A 16,127-nucleotide genomic window follows, 5' to 3' on the forward strand; every position below is an offset into this window, starting at 1 on the left:
CCCGGGCAGCCCTTGACCTCTGAGCAAACATCCTTCTCAGGGATGAAGTCTGTAGAGCTGAGGGTCTGCAGGAGACAGGAGAGCGGATGGCTTGTTAGGTGTGCAGGAGGGACCCATGAGGTCCCCCCACTGCCTGCAGCGTAGGTGCGGGTAGGCTATGAGGGACCGAGGCTTGTCTCAGGGATGCCAAGCAGCGCCGAGCGCAGGCAGGCGGGAGCAGCGAGCTGGCACCTGGGCAGGAACGGGGGCAGCACGAGTGTTGGAGAAGCCGGTGCCGCACAGGTGCCAAGTCATGAGGAAACTCGCGGAGGCACAGACCGAAGCCTTTAAAATGCTCCCTGTGTGCACCGGAGGCATTAACGTGACGTCTATCACCATGGCACCGGAGTGCTTAGACAACCTGCTCCCGGCAGGAGCTGGGGAGCGGCGTGAAGCAGATTATCCGTGCTTCGCTGTGACACCCGCGATCATGTATCACCTTGATGGATCAACAGCCAATACCTCCTGGGTCCCGGCCCGCCCCTTCACGCTGCATCTTCTCCTGCTCGCGTCTTCCTCAGCGGGTGGGTGGCCTATGGCAGCTTGCTGCTACACTCCAGCCTCAGGGTTCCTGCTCCCGAACACCCCGCAGCTTTCACTGCAAGAGGCCGGCAAAGGGGAGGGATTTAGGCAAGACACTAACAAAAGCCCCGTGGTGATGTCGTGGGACCTCAGCCATGCGCCCAGCCTCCACCGTGGTGTCTGAAAATAGCAAAGAAAATCCAGGTGTGATTCTGTCTGGCCTTCCAGGTCGTGCCCCCACAGACTTGTCCATATTGTAGACAAGTTGCTTCACCTCTTCAGGCTGCAGTTTTTCATTGGTAGGGTGGGGTCGTGCAGCCTTTCTCTCAGGTTGATGGCACTAATGAGAAAAGCCAGCACTCAGCAGGTCTGGCACTCAGCCCCCTTCCTGTTGATTTCCTCCACCTGCCTGCTCAACCCCCTGCCACTCAGGTGACAGACATAAGGCTCCAGGACCTCAAGAGTTCTCCCTAGCGTCTGCTAAGGGTTGGCAGTAGATCTTCACTGTGCTGGCGCCCCTAGAAAGGTGGGGCCAGTGAGAGCAGAGGTCATGGGAAAGCAGTGCCTGTGTCTTATTTTGGGAGCACAGGGTGAACCCAGGTTAGGGAAACCTCCAGGAGGAATGGGGACAGTTAAGGTGAACCAGGAGTTTCTCTGAAGGGCCTTACCAGGCCCTACTTGGCCAGTGCCTTCTCTCACACCTGGAGGTGTTAGGTTCCTGCGGAGGCTGGGACAAGTAGCTCAGGCCCTTCGGCCTTGCAGTCAGCTTCCACCCCTCCACTGTACCCTTCCCCCGCCCTGTGCTCCAGCCACCTGCGCCCCAAAGAAACCCTAGTCTTCAGGATGCCTTATCAAGGGGTGCAGGAACATGAGCAGGTGGGATTGTGGCCGGTTTCAGGGTTTTAGAAGTGTAAGGTACCAACCCAAGGAGCACCGCTATTTCCTGGACAGGGGTCCTGTACTGCAAGGGCCCTAGGAGGACAGAAACAGACAGATGTTGGCCTGGGGAGGCCTAGGTCCTCACCCCTAGCTCTTTTCCTACTGTGTGGCTTGACAAGTTGGAGTCCCAGCCTGTTTCTCTGTCGGAACCCCCACTAAGGCTGCCCCCACTATTTCAGAGGGAAGTCGGAGTTAAGGGGAACAGCTTGAGGAAGCAGAAAGGCGTCCAGAGGAGGAACTTACTGGGACACAAAAGGGAACTGTGGCTGCCGGCAGGGGCCAGAGCCTCAAGTGAGCTAAAGAGGAAGAAAGACTTTGATGAAGTGTCCCATTCACAGCGGCTGCTGCTGCCTTGGATGGAGAGCTGGTTTCCACGGTGTGGGGCTGGGATGGGATGCCTGCATCCTCCCAGCTGCCTCCCAGCTTGGTGGTTCCTCCGTTTGCTGCTGGTGCCCTGGACCCTGCAGCTAGCAGGCAAGTCTGTCTCCTCCTCACGTCCTCTTGTTCACGTACATCAGAGTGTCTTTCATCCAGCGGGAGCAGCTAATTCTCGGGACCTGTCTCTGGGGATTTGCTGGTTGCTTTTGAATATTGTAGACTTCACAGGGGAAGCCTTTGGGGACTCAGGAGATGTTTAGCTAATGCCTCGCCAAGGTGGCGTTTGAAGGGGTGGGGGACAGCGCCGTGTCCTCACCGCGGTGTTAACAGCTTCACTGACAGCATAGCTTGGGCCCCTGGTCCTTAAACAAGGAGGGTGGGTGTGGGTTTTGAGGTCAGGAGAGGAATCTGCACAGGGAAAAACAGCTCTGACATGGGGGCTTTGGTAGACTTCTCATGTTGAATCTGCCAGGTGGCAGAGCTGCCCTGGGTGCTATTGTTGGTGGTTGGTTCACTGTAGAGGACAGGGACAGGATGGTAGCCAGCCAGAGCGTGGCGTCTGGGGGCACAGTTGCTGTTAAGGCCACTAGAGAGGGGCCACACTTCCCACTTCCAGAAACACAGCCGGAGGCCCAGCATTTTGACCCCAGTGAGTCTCCCCAGAGCCAACACTCTTGCCTTTTCCTGGTTCCAGGCTGCCTTGGAATCAGGAAGGTCTGGATCCAGAGCAGGCTGTGGGGCAGGGGCGAGTTGGTCCAGGCCAGTGGAGCTCCGAGGTGTCCTTCTCAGGATAGCTAGCACCACTCCCTGGAAGTGCTGGGGAAAATCTGCCAGGTGCTCTGCCCTTGCCCTGGCCTGGCTAGCAGCTGGCACGTGACTGACCCAAGGTGTCCCACTGTGGGAACCGAACGCTCTTCCTTCTCAGTCGGACTTCTCTTTATTTCTTTGATAAGAGCGTGTGCGTGCCGTGGTGAGCGTGCAGAGGTCGGAGACTCACCTCAGGTCTTCTTGCCTTCCACCTTGTTTGGGACAGCATTTCTCTCTGTTTGTCTGTTTGTCCGTCACTGCTGCACACGCCGGGCTGGCTGGCCTGCCTGCTTCCAAGGATTCTGCTTGTGTCCCCCAGGCTTGTGGCAGGAACAACAGGATTATAGACACATGCCACTGTGACTTATGTGAATTCTAGGGATTTGAACTCAGGTCCTTACACTTGTGCTGCAAGCATTTTTCCCACTGAGGCCCCTCCCCAGTGCTGCTTTGACCTTGAGGAGGTGATGAGGATGCTTCTGCCCTGCTCGAGTCACGTCCCCCTTTCCATTTATATCACAAACAGTTCTCTTGATAACCAGGAATTAGTGTTTATTGAACCTTCACATAGACCCGGCACTGAATGTCCTCCGCCCCCATTCACTGAGCGGGAGACAAATCCACGGAGGTCTGTCCACGTGAAGTCAGGCAGTAGAATAGAGGTTAGGCTATGGGCTAGCGTCATTTTCAGACTCAGCTTCGGCCCAGCCAGAACCTTGTCCAGGAGGCTCTGCTGGTCCCGTTACTTTCTTTGCAAAGAACATTCTCCATAGGAACATTTACACTGGGGAGGCAGGATCCAGTTTGTGCAGCCTCTATAGCAGGCTGGGATACAAACCCTGTGTTCTGTCTCCTTCAGTGTGTGCCACGCTGCTCACCCCAGGCCTATGTAAAACCAGCCAAAAGATAGACGGTGCCTGTTGCTGACAGTGTGTTTGAACCTCCACTTAAGTGGGGTGTTGGGGCCTGTGCCTGTAATCCCAGGACTTGGGAATTGGAGACAGGATAATTGCTATTAGTTCCAGACTAGCTTGGGCCACAGAGTGAGATCCTGCCTCAACAACCCTCATTCCCTACTTTAAAATAAGAAAAAAAAAAGCCCCACTTAGTCAATTTAACTTACTGTCCCCCAGGTTCCCATCTTTTCTCTGTGTGGTTCTCCCCTCCAAAGGACAAGGACTGAGTTGGAGGAGGCTTTGCTGGCCAAGCCACTTCAGCCGCAGGAAAGCTGGTTTGAAAGAGGGTGAGCTACAAACAAAAACAGAAACAGATCTTTTTCCCCCTGTGTTGCAACAAACCCTCTGCCATAGAGAAGTTCTTCCTGCTCTTGCATGAGAAAATAAAACCTGCTCCCTCGCTTCTGAAGCTGCTTACAGGAACACACAGCCCCTCTTTTAGTCCTGCCCCTTGCCCATCACAGCTCTGTTCTTCCCCCACTCCCCTACCGCAAGCTTTAAGGGCTCTCCCATACATCCATGCACCACGCAAGCGTTCTCTCTCTCTCTCTCTCTCTCTCTCTCTCTCTCTCTCTCTCTCTCTCTCTCTCTCTCTTGCTCACTCATTAAACAGGGCTTCCTAAATACCCTCCAACTTATGGCAATCCTCCTGTCTCAGCTTCCTCCTAAGTGCTTGCATCACCATACCTGATACTCTAAGAGTCCTCCTTCTCTCCCTCCTCCCTTTTTTCCTCTTCCTCCTTCTTCCTCCCTCTTATTTTATTTATTATTGTTATTGTTTGGGTGTGTGGTGCAAGTGTTTCTCACAGACCAGAGGGCAGCATTGTGGAGCCAGTTCTCTCTCTCCACTTTTACACGGGTTCTGGGGGATTGAGCTCAGATTGCCAAGATTACCCCATAAGTGCCTTTACCCATAGAACCATCTTGCTAGTCCTTCCTTCTTTTCTTGAGACACGATTTCAACATGTAGCTTGGAACTTGTTGTACAGCCCTGACTGGCCTCAAACTCTCCATCCATCTTCCTGCCTCAGTTTTTCAAATGCTGGGATTCAAATGCATCTTTTGACTGCTGTGTGACCTGGGGTAATCTGCTTGTGTCTGGGCCTCAGTGTCTTTGACAAATGTCAGCCTTTTTTCTCTTTTGACTGTTTTTAAACTTGGAGCTTTGCTGATTTCTCTCTCAAATACCCGTGGAGGAGGAAGTGAATTGAAGTGGCTTGCCGAGCCTCCGGGGCCACAGGTCTCTAGACGCCATGGGGAACAGACGTGAACAAGGCCCAGGCCGCTCTCGCAGCTGGGTGGAGATCATGAGACTTGTCCTAGGGAACAGGACCCAGATGGAGTTCACGCGTGCGTCTGACTGTGCTCTCTGGCCTCAGATGTCACCACTCCCTTTGTTCCCCAAACATGAATAGTAGCACTGCCTTCTGCAAGCTAAGGCTTCCTGCCTCCCTTCCTGCCCCTCCAGCCTCTGTCACCACTAGCCCCTGCCTTTCATCTTCGTTTAATCCCAATAAAGAGCTTGGGAGGCAGAGGCCTGCAGAGAGGCAGCGGTGCTGAGGTGGGCTCAGGGAGAGCTGGAAAGGCTGCCTGCTGGAGAGGGCATAGGCTGGGGGCTGGACCCAGAGGGGCAGAGCAGGTGAGATGGCACACGGGCACAGCAGGGAAAGGCCGGGAGGCCAGAAGACAAAGCCGGGGGAAGAAAGAGTGAGAGGTTCTGTTGACTGAAGAGGAAATTCTCCCAGAGCGGTGGGGTATGAGACCATTGCCAGCTGATTATAATGCCGGTCTGGCGGAGATTCAGGCGCCGTCCCAGTAGGTCCTGTCCTCGATGCCTTCTTCATTGTCACTGTGAAATATAAATCACATACTGAAAAGTACAGTGAAGAATAACAAATACAATCCCCCCCCCAAAAAAACATGTGGTGTGATTGAGACACGGGGCAAGAGAGAGAACATTCTGGAACATTCTAGGACATTCTTCCAGAGACGCTGTTTCTTCCCTTAGAGGTATTGTTTTCTTCTGAATGACCGTGGACATGGGGGTGCTGGTAAGCCTGGACCTGTTTCTTTATACTTTCATCATTTAGCACAAAGTCACTATGGTAGAGTAGTTTCTCTTGTCTCAGCCCTGGGAATGGAAACTCACACACACTAAAGCATGTGGGAGCCTAGTTTGTCTGCTTTTGAACTTGATCTGACTTAAATGCTGCTGTGTGTATTCTTCTGTGGTGTGTCTCTTTGGCTCAACACTATGCCTTTTAAGGTATATGCCGCTGATAAGAGGTAGGTGGCATCTGTCTCTGCTACGGACTCGCAGTGTCAGGCTGCGGCCCCTAGACCAGCTCTCCACCTCCCTGATATGGCCTGAGAGTATTATGAGGGATTTTTCATATGTTTCAAAGGTTTGGGGTCAGGGGAGAAAGCCAAAGAAAAAAATATTTTGTGACATGAATATTATGCCAAGTTCAAATTCCCATGTCCATACCTAAGTTTTCCTGGGACACGGCAGTGCTTTCTGTTCATAGACCATCTGTGATGGCGGAGTAGCTGGGACACAACCAATATGGCCCACCAGCCTGCCATGTTGTGGGGACACCTGCTGTAGAGTACCCTGCGAAGTGAGCACATTGCTTGTCTGAAGCCAAGCTGGGCGTTTTAGGGCCATCCTGTTTAGGGCTGTGAAAACAGGCGTGGTCTCCAGGTGTGTTTGTGTGTCTCTGTGCATCCCTGTGTGTTGGGCTCCGGGGCACACGCTCCCACGGAAGCTACTCTGTCATCCTGCGTGGATATGGAACATCCGCAGGATGGGGCTTTACATCCGTAACTCCCAGCACGGTGCTCAGCACCCAGGGGTGCTCAGAAAACAGTAACAGCAGCAGCACAGTAAGCTCATCAGCCTCATACAGCCCAGCTTTCCTCAGGGTTTGGGTTCATCCTGGTTAGACCCGGGCTGAATGTGCTCTTACACCATCTGGCCTGCGTCTGCTCTGGCCTAAAGTCTCTTGGGTACTGTGAGTGGGAGTGGACAGACTCGCAAGGGAGCTTGGGACTTGCCCTTCCTTGCTCCTGGTGACTCTAGCCCAGGTTTACTGTGGTAGGATTAGGACCATCGGGCGCTGGAGTGGCAACTGAAGCCAGAAGAAGGGGAGGGGAAACTCCAGATGAGGCTGAGGCGGTCAGGGGAGACTTGAAGTTGGCAGATGAAGCTCATAAAAGCCTGGTGAAGGTGGCCTGGCCAGCTTGAATTTGAGTTCTCAGGAGACCTTGGCCCAGTTACCTGACTGCTCACCACCTCCCTTCCCATCCCGCTGAGGTTTCTGGCAGCTTCTCATGCAAATCTCTTGCTAACAATGGCAGGAAGTCATGTTTGGTACCACTGACACCCTCACTGAGGATGTGTGAAACCTCAAACATGGTCACAGTGAATTGTGTGGCTCGGTGCTTACTCCCCAGTGTGGGATCAGTGTATACCCCGCCCAGTGGACTCCTCTGCGCCCAGCATCTCCCCGCTACCACCTTCTCCTCTGTATCTGGGTACCTCAGAGTCTGGGGTCATACTAGAGTCTTCCCAGATCCCCTGCAGGTGACAGGGAGTCACTCGTGGTCTCTGGACACACTCTCAGAGCCTCTGGAAGCCTGTGCTAGACCCCGTCCTCTCTGAGGGTGTAAGCAGCATAGAGCCTGTCCCAGATGAGGACTTCCAGGTCCGAGATGGCTGGGCCCTGACCTGGCATCCTGGGAGGACTCGTGGCTGGGACTTGGGTGGGGAGGGGCTACTGGTTTCACCATGTATTTGATAGGTGACTGTAGCTGAGATTTTTTTCTAGGTGTTATGGTCTAGTGGGGTGCTTGGAAGTGGTTGGACATCTGCTCCAATCCGGCCTGAGGATGGCATGCACTCTAGAGAAAGGAAGGGCAAACCACACCCCACCTGTTGTTGCTGAGCCAGCAGAAGCGGGCCATGGAGCCCAGGCAGGGGTGGCCCCTGCCATGCAGGCTGTGTCATCAAGTCAGGGTGCGCATAGATCTACATTCACACTAACCAAGACCTTCTCATGCCGAGGAGCCCGGGGACCAGGAGACAGTGAGCTGTTCATACAGCCTCACTTCCAGCAGACGGCCCTCCCTTGCTGCTCAGGAGACAGCTGAGCCTATCTAGGGCAGGTTAGGCTGTGCCAAGGATCTTAAGATCCTCGGAGGTGGACAAGGTTAAAAAAAAAAAAAAAAAAAAAAAAAAAAAAAAAAACACCAGCAGATGTCAAAGATAGCAGACAGGTGGAGATCCCAGAAAGAAGGGAAGACACAGACAGAGCTGTCAGGAGTCAAGACCAGAAGCAGTGGGAACACAGACCAGATGCCATTGTCTCTGCAGCTCTCCTGATGCTCACAGAGGCAGCCTGCAAAGCTGTGGTAAGGGAAGGAAAAGAGGAGCCCCAGGTCGGAGTCTGAGGGAGTGGGAGGAGGCAAGTGAGTGCAGGAGTTGGGGGGGGGGGACTGAGGTAGAGGGATCAGGATGGGAGCTTGTGTGGTTATATTATTATTATTATTTTAGTTTTTCGAGACAGGGTTTCTCTGTAGCTTTGGAGCCTGTCCCGGAACTCACTCTGTAGACCAGCCTGGCCTCGAACTCACAGAGATCCCCCTGCCTCTGCCTCCTGAGTGCTGGGATTAAAGGTCTGCGCCATCACTTCCCGACAGTGCAGTTAGTTTTTTTTTTTTTTTTTAAGGACAGGGTCTCTTGGAGCTCAGGCTGGCCTCAAACCTGCTATGTAGCCAGCCAAGGATGACTTTGAACTTCTGATCCTCCTGCTTTTACTGCCCAGCTTCTGTGATGATGGGTATGCTCTACCACACGGGGTTTATGTCATGCTGGGACTGACTCGGGGCTTGGTGCATGGTAGGCCAGCACTCTGCCAACTGAGCTACATCTCCAAGCCTGAGCTTGTGTTTTAAAGGCAGACTGAAGGGAAGAAAGGAGAAGCCGGATGAATCACCAATGCCGGGGAGGTTTTAGGTAGCCCAGGTCCACTGGTTAGAACTCTGTGGTATTCTCTTGTTCCCTTTCTAAAATGCAATGACATTTCCCTTCTAAAGCAAAAGCTCCCAGAGGCTATACCTGGTTTTTAGCTACCCGCTCCCCCCGCACCTCTTCCAACCTCTTCCGTACCCTGATGCCCTGCTCACCCTTTCGCTCACCAGCTTCTCTTCAGTGCCCCGACACAGCGCCCTGTGGGGAAACTTCTAGAAGCTTTACCCAAGAGCTTTCTTAGGCTTAAAATGCTCCTGCCTGCCCCTCCCCCACCCGGCTGCCTCCTCCTCTTTTCTTCCTTCAAAGTTCAGCCTGGTAAGGAGATGGGAAAGAAAGACATCAAAAACGTTCGCAGCTGCTCTGTCAGGGTGGCGAACTGCAGACAGTCCGCCTTTCTTCTTGATCCTTCCCTGTGGTTTCCAGAATCTCTACGCTGAGCCGAGCCGGTCTCACTTTTAGGGAGGGAGGAGGTGGGGCGGGACCTGAAGAATTATAATTCAGAAAATAATGGCCCAGTCCACGGGTCTTTTCCCAGAAAGCTCCTGTCCCTTCTCAGGCTGGGTGAGGTCCTGTCCTCTGGGTTTCTACAACCCCAGAGGCTTCCCTTCTATTGCTTCGTGTCCAACTGTGTCACTCAGCCCCCTTCTCAGGATCCCCGGGAGTCCTCGGGCCATTTCACCCATCCCCCATTCAAAGACAAGAGACAGAGTCCTGTCCCCATTCTTGGCTCTGTCACTGTCTCTACCCATCCTTTTGAGGGTACAGATGGGTCAAAAGGGAGCCATCGAGTCCCCAGCTGACCCAGGTCTTGCTCACCATACTGTAAAGAAAGGCCTCGGCTAGAGAAACCCCAGTCGACACTTGTGCATTTAATCCAGGCCAAACCTTCGACAAAACGCTCATTTGGTGTGAGTCGTCATGGCTGTCCTGCACTCTGGGGTCTGAGGTCTAGAAACGTGAGAATGGGGTGCGGACAGGCTGTGGACAGGGCCTGCAGCCGAGCCACATCTGTATGCAACCGTGATTCAGAGGTGTTGAAGGACATGACAGTCCATCCGAGCGTGGCATTTGGAGAACATTAGCACTAAAAACTCCATAAGACACCCGCTGTTCAAAGGTTGCCTTCCAACGCCTGCATCAGCCACTTGGCGACCGCCTGCCACGTCATGAATGACTGGCCGGCTGCCCTGCGGTGTCCTGAGATTCACGCTCAGGCACATGGCTGGGGCTCAGGGACAAGCCAGCAGCCACAGTCTATGTCTTCCTGGGGACCCTTTAGAGGCCGCTTTAAAGAGACGCAGCTCTGAGAGCTGCCGGAATGGATCGGAGGGCAAACCCCAGGCCTCATAGAAAGACCGTGGGAACGGCTTTCTTTTGGAGCTGGGAATCAAAGTGTTTTCCTTGAAAATCGACCTGAGTCAGGGCGGATACCTTTGATCAACGCGCCTGGGCCCTTACTACTCTCAGTGCCTTGGGAGGGATTGAGTTGCAGGCAGAGCAGAGAGCCAGCCAAGGCTCAGGAGGGGCTGGTGGATTCCGGAGAGCTCACAGGCGAGGTCAGGCAGCTGAAGCAGAGGCGGTGTGAGTCTGGGTGAGGTGAAGCCTTAAGCCCTAACCTCTCTGCACCTTCAGGGGCATTTGTCAAGGTTATTCCTCTCATCTGCCTCCTGCTTAAAGGGTCACTGTCTGCCCTGGGAGGACTGTTGGTTAGCCTTGTTTACAGACTGCTCTATAGAGGATTCATGGGCCACTTCCTCTTCTGAGAGCCACGGGGTCTCCTGGTGCTGGATGGACAATAGCAGCCCCCCCTAATGCTTCTAGGATCCAGGTCAGTTCTGAGTATTGCTTTCCCCCCAACCTTCCACGGGTCAGCCCCGTCTGCCTGTTTGCTAACTCACATTTCGGGAAACGCGTCTCTCATCTTTCAGCTCCCTGGAACAGAGTATATTTCTTTCATTTGAGTTTTGCTTGCTCAGACATTTTAGATAATAGCAGAATAGTGAATACAAGTGTGTGTGTGTGTGTGTGTGTGTGTGTGTGTGTGTGTATGGGGGTGGGGAGCTCAGAGATATCCAGAGTATGGTCTCATCCCTGCTTAATTTAAGCTGTACTGCTCGGGCAAACCTCATCTCGTCTCTGTGCCTTGGTTTACTTCATCCGTGAAAGGGGACCAAGTGCAGTTCCTGTTCTCACCTAAGAGTCTAGGCTGTGTGGGGAAGCCAGACCCAGAAGCACAGCTCAGAAAGGAGACCTGGATATGAAGAGGGTGTCTCCAAGAGCAGGGGCTGAAGGCGACAGTAACCCCAAATCAAATGCTGCATGTTTTAGGGTGACCCCGTCTGAACCCAGTTGAGAATAACTGAAACCCGGTCACACGCCATGGCTCGACCCCACGTGAAATGTGCCCTCCAGGTTCTGTTCTCTATAAATGGCTTGTCTTGACGCTGTGGATTGATTTCAGACTCCCTCCTGGGCCTCCTGCTTGACCAGGGAGGGCGGGGCTAGGATGAGTCTGAGTCTTCCGGAGAGCTGGAGGGGTTTGGGTAACCCTGTCCCATAGAAAGACGGCAGGAGGGGATTTATTTGACCACACAAAGGAAGACTGTTGGGGTGAGAGCCCACATTCTCGGACCAGGTTCTCTGATTACAAATTACTCCCCATCCTGGACTCAGCACAGAGGTCCCTGGTGACTCCGCCCAGCCTTGACATTAGTTGAAGTGGTCACAGCGTCAGCAGACCGTGAAAGGGAAGGACTCAGGCACCTGGGGCGGTAGGCTGTCTCTTCCAAGGGTCTGCAAACAGGCCGGGAGAAGCAGAAGACAGATGTGGGCAGAAGACCCTTCCTGCCTGCCCCTCACACAAACTGGACACCTAGCTGGAAGCCTCCAGGCTGGGCCACCAGTTGATACTCCAAAGTGACACCAACCCCATTGCTCAGTCAGGGAAGGACCTGAGGTACTAAAAACCAACTGGGTTCTGCTGTGGGTGTGTCACTTAAACCGGAATTGTGAGGTCTGTGCCACCACACCCTGTGAGGGTAGCCTTGTTCCTTTTCCCCTGCCGGAGAAGAGCTACTGAAGCCCAGAGCAGCCAAGTCACCTGCTCAGAGTTGCACAGCTCTTGAGTGGGAGAGCCAGGCTCCAAATCTGTGTCTGCAGGGCTCTAGTTCCTCAGTACCCCTCATCCCCATCCGATCTGCGGCCAGGCTCTGCGCTTCCTGACAGCGGGGAGCTACAGAGAGCTGTCCATCTTCTCTGAACTGCTCTGGGAAGTGGGGTGGGTGGGCTTAGCCGTGGCTTGTGCTTCCTAGTCAGGACCACATGTGAGGACCGGGAGGGGCATAGAGGACTTTGAGACCAAATGGGACAAAGCCAAGCTGAGTGCAGAGTCTAGCCCCTTCCTGTCTCCAGCTGGCCCTGCTCCTCTGCCTCCCCCTACATGTGCCCTCCCCAGGCCTCACTCTCTGGGGGTACCCTGGTACCCTCTCCGTTCTGTGCCCTGTATCATCCCATCAATCTCCTTGCAGGCTCACAGGTTCCTATCCAGAGCTGCCCCTCTGTTCTAGGGACATCCATCCCACCCTACTTGACTTTCAGTTTCCTCTGCCTCTACCTTCACACGGCTCTGACATCCAGAGACAGATGTCACCTCCCTGCCCCCCATACACACACCTGACCCTCAAGTCTTCCCGCTTTTCCTCTTCTTATCTAGGCCACCATCGCGTAGGCTCCCATGTTCCCATCCAGAGACACCCTACCTGACCTTCAATTCTTCCTGCTTTCCCCCTTTTCCACCTGGGTCAAAAGGAGGGGCTCTCAGCCACTGCAAGACAGAAAACTCCTGGTCTTCCGCCCTGCCTTCTCACCCACTGCCCTCAAGGAACCCTGCAGGCCGCATATCTGCAACCTTTTGGAGGCGGCATTGAGTCCCTTCCCTTGCAGAAAACACGCAAGGTTCTTGGGACTGTCTTCCTGTGCCAGATTTGTCTCTGTTTAGCCTGCATTGAAGACCTACCTGTGGCACCTTGAGCATGACCAGAAGAGCCACTCTGACTTGTGCCAGGGTCCTTTGGGCCCTCAGCAGCTCTGGTCACTCTGAGAAAGTCACAGTCTTTGATCACTTGGTCACAATGATTCCTACTTCTTCACGTCTCCAACCCCGTAACAGCCATGCTGACCTTGGCAACCTCTCCCACTCAGACCTCCCACTCCTGTCCTTCCACATGGTCACCCTGGGTGGAAGTACAGAGCTATGTAGGGTCAGGGTCATTGTGTTCTGGGAACTGCAGTGACGGGAGGTTCCACTCAGGCTGGGAGGGATGGCGCACGCCTTTAATCCCAGCACTCTGGAGGCAGAAGCAGGCGGATCTCTATGAGTGTGAGGCCAACCTGGTCTACAGAGCAAGTTCCAGAACAGCCAGGGCTACACAGTGAAACCTTGCCTTGAAAAACTGAAACAAAACAAAACAAAACAAAACAAAAGCAAGCAAGCAAACAAACAAAACCACACCCCATGAACCTCTCCCTCTTCAGTCCCTGGAATCTGGGGTCCTCTCAGTCCTGCTCCTGGGGTACTTATCTCCAAAGACAGCTGCAGGAACAGAACTGCAGAGAACACTCAGATAGCTCCCTGTCCGGGCCACATTTTCCTGTGAATGAGACACTGCCAAAGTTCAGAGATCCATGAGACATGAGCCAAAGGGCGTGTAACCACTTATGTCCGGGATCTGACAGGCTGTCTTTGGCGGCTGGTGGCTACCGTGCTTGGCTCCTCCATGAACACCACCCCCTCTCCATCCTGTGCCTATGGCCCTTGGCTCTGCCCCCTCAGCAGCATCAGGTGAAGCCTCGTTCTAAGCACAATGCCACTGTTCATGAATCCTGGAGCTTTGAGCCTCCGAGACTCCGCTTGGTTTTCTTTTAACACGTAATTGTAATTGTTTATTGCGTGCATTTCCTTGCATGAGTGTGGCTGTCAGAGGATAACTTGAGGGAGTTTGTTCCTTTTCTACCATGTAGGTCATAGGGATAAAACTCAGGCCATCAGGCTTGGTGACAGCCATTTTCCCCACTGAACCACCTCTTCTTTTTTTGAGTTTTTATTTGTTTATTTATTTGGGTTTTCGAGACAGAGTTTCTCTTTGTAATAGCCCTAGCTGTCCTGGAACTCGCTATGTAGACCAGGCTGGCCTCGAACTCACAGAGATCCACCTGCCTCTGCCTCCAGAGTGCTGGGATTAAAGGTGTGTACCCCAACACCTGGAGAGGTTTTATTTATTTTTTTATCATATGTTTATGAGTGTTCTCCTAAATGTGTCTGTGTACCCCTTGCATGCAGTGCCTGCAAAGACCAGAAGGAGAGGTTGGACCCCCTGTGACTAGAGTTACAGATGGCTGTGGGCTGCCAGGTGGGTGCTGGGAATTGAACTTGGGTTCTCTGGAAGAGCAGCCAGTGCTCTTAACTGCTGAGCCATCTCTCCAGCTCTACACTGAGCCATCTTTCTAGTCTCTCTCTCTCTCTCTGGAGTGAGGTTACTATAATTGCCTCATGGTATTAGACTGGCATTTAGCCTGTGTCATACCTGGCTAGGTTGATTTCCTGTTCGTGTTCTTTTCCTTCTATTTCTGGATACCCACTCCAAGTCAAGGAAGTTTTCAACTCCCAGGCACCTCCTGACCTACCTAGAGAGACTGCATACTCCCTCCCTTCTACCCTCCCTCCCTTCCACCCCAAGCATCTCTACTTTATTATCACAGGGGATGCTGATAGGCCAGGTAGTACCTGCAAGCTGCCTGGTACCCTTACTGAGTGGTGTGTGCTTGTGCGTGCATGCGTGCGTGAGTGTGTGTGTGTGTGTGTGTGTGTGTTTGGGGCACAGCAAATGCTAGAGGTGAAGATTTCATGGACTTAGAATTTCTGTGAGCTCATCTGCAGCTCTGGACCTTAAATGGGGGCTGCTGCTCACTGGCAAACTAACGGAGTGGAGCAGAGGACTGGATATCCACAGTAGCTCCATGGTCCAGACTGTGGGGTGCTGACACCCCACAAAGGAGGGTCAGTGATGGATTCCATCTCCAGGTCAGACACCTTAGCAGCCCTGTACCAACTGAGATTCCTCCTGGCTCTTGGCTGTCTCCAGACTAGTGGTCATTGCTTCTCCGACATGGAAGGAGCCGAGTCCGCTCTCCCCCACACACTGCGCTTTCATCAAGGCCCGAGGTTCTCACCCCCAGGTCTCTGTGTACTATGACTGGCCAGAGTCAGGCCCTGAATTTTGTCGTCTTAACCCTTTAACCTGAAAACAGCCAATCCCTTAAGGCTGTTGAACAATAGACATCTATTTTGATAGCTATCTCCAGAATTGTAAAGATTGGCTTAATTGCTCTAGCAGATTCTGTCATTTTTTTAGAAGGGTGCTTTGGCCACGGGGAGAGGCAGATGGGGGGAAATGGGGGAGGGTTAAGACAATTGGATGGTTATCTTCCTGCCAGAAAAATTAGAAAAGCAGCTTCGTCATGCTGGTAGCATGTCTACCTCCCTTAGTCTGAGACTGACCTCGTAACACGGGAGAAGCAAAAGGTCCCAGGGAAGGAGGGATGACCCCTTTCTAGGTCTCTTCCGTGGGATTCCAACCTCCACCCTTCACTTTGGAACCCTGGGGAAGCCAGGCAGGCTCTGCTTACCCTGGCGGCCTGACAGGAGCATATGGAGAGCCCATCAGGAGGATCAGGTACCGGGAGCCTCTGAGGAATCAAGACTAGGATCTCAGGAGTTGGCCGTAGGAAGGGAACACGGGTAAAGGGGCTCTGGACAGAGGACTCTCCAGGTAAGAAACACAGGCAGAGGGGGACACAGACAGGCCACAGAGAGGGTATCTGTGGGTACAGGGGGCTGCTGGCAGTGCAGCTGCCGAGGGAAGGACTGGCAGAGGCATGGGACAGAAGGGGACAGGGGAGCTGCTGGCGGTGTGAGCAGAGCTCTCAATCACTCCATGCTATGGCTTCATGCACCCTCCAGCCCGTCTGGAACCCTGGGAGATCATTCTGTAACTCCTGTCTCTTGCCTCCTCTATCCAGTCATGTGGTACCTCAGACCTCCTCTACCCTGATCGAGGAGGCTTCTTAATAACAAAGCTAGAACATTGCTCTGCCAGTATTATGTTGTGTATATAGTATAGTCAAGTCGCAGCTGCTCCGCAACAGAGGCCAGAGAATATGAGCCAGCCTAAGGGAAGCCCGGGACAGGGACTTCTTGCCAGGGAAGGGGCCTGGGCACTAACTCAGTAAATACTCCCAAAGTGACCATTGTACCACATTGGCAGTGAACGTGGCACTATCAATGCCCCCTGTTCTTTAGGGGGTGGAGAGTCTCTTAGAGGCTCCACAGCAAATTCAAAATATCAGCCTGTTCAAATCTGTAAGCAATCACTGGAGGATCATCTCCATCCCTGCCC

General features: G+C 53.3%; 1 protein-coding gene across 2 annotated transcripts in view; it reads left to right on the forward strand.

Annotated features, from left to right (window-relative positions):
• The first annotated feature begins 1,719 nt into the window (after positions 1 to 1,719).
• Nfam1 (NFAT activating protein with ITAM motif 1) overlaps positions 1,720 to 16,127 on the forward strand; it is a 39,142-nt gene continuing 24,734 nt past the window's right edge. For both annotated transcript variants that reach the window (XM_050130699.1, XM_050130709.1), the window contains exon 1: positions 1,720 to 1,974. In XM_050130699.1, coding sequence (XP_049986656.1) covers positions 1,857 to 1,974 — 118 coding nt within the window. In that variant the 5' untranslated portion in view covers positions 1,720 to 1,856. The remainder of the gene's footprint in view (positions 1,975 to 16,127) is intronic.

The sequence above is a fragment of the Alexandromys fortis genome, unplaced genomic scaffold (genome assembly GCF_014885135.2).
Source record: "Alexandromys fortis isolate MF-2015 unplaced genomic scaffold, M_Fortis_MF-2015_v1.1 scaffold_28, whole genome shotgun sequence".
Classification (NCBI taxonomy): Eukaryota; Metazoa; Chordata; class Mammalia; order Rodentia; family Cricetidae; genus Alexandromys; species Alexandromys fortis.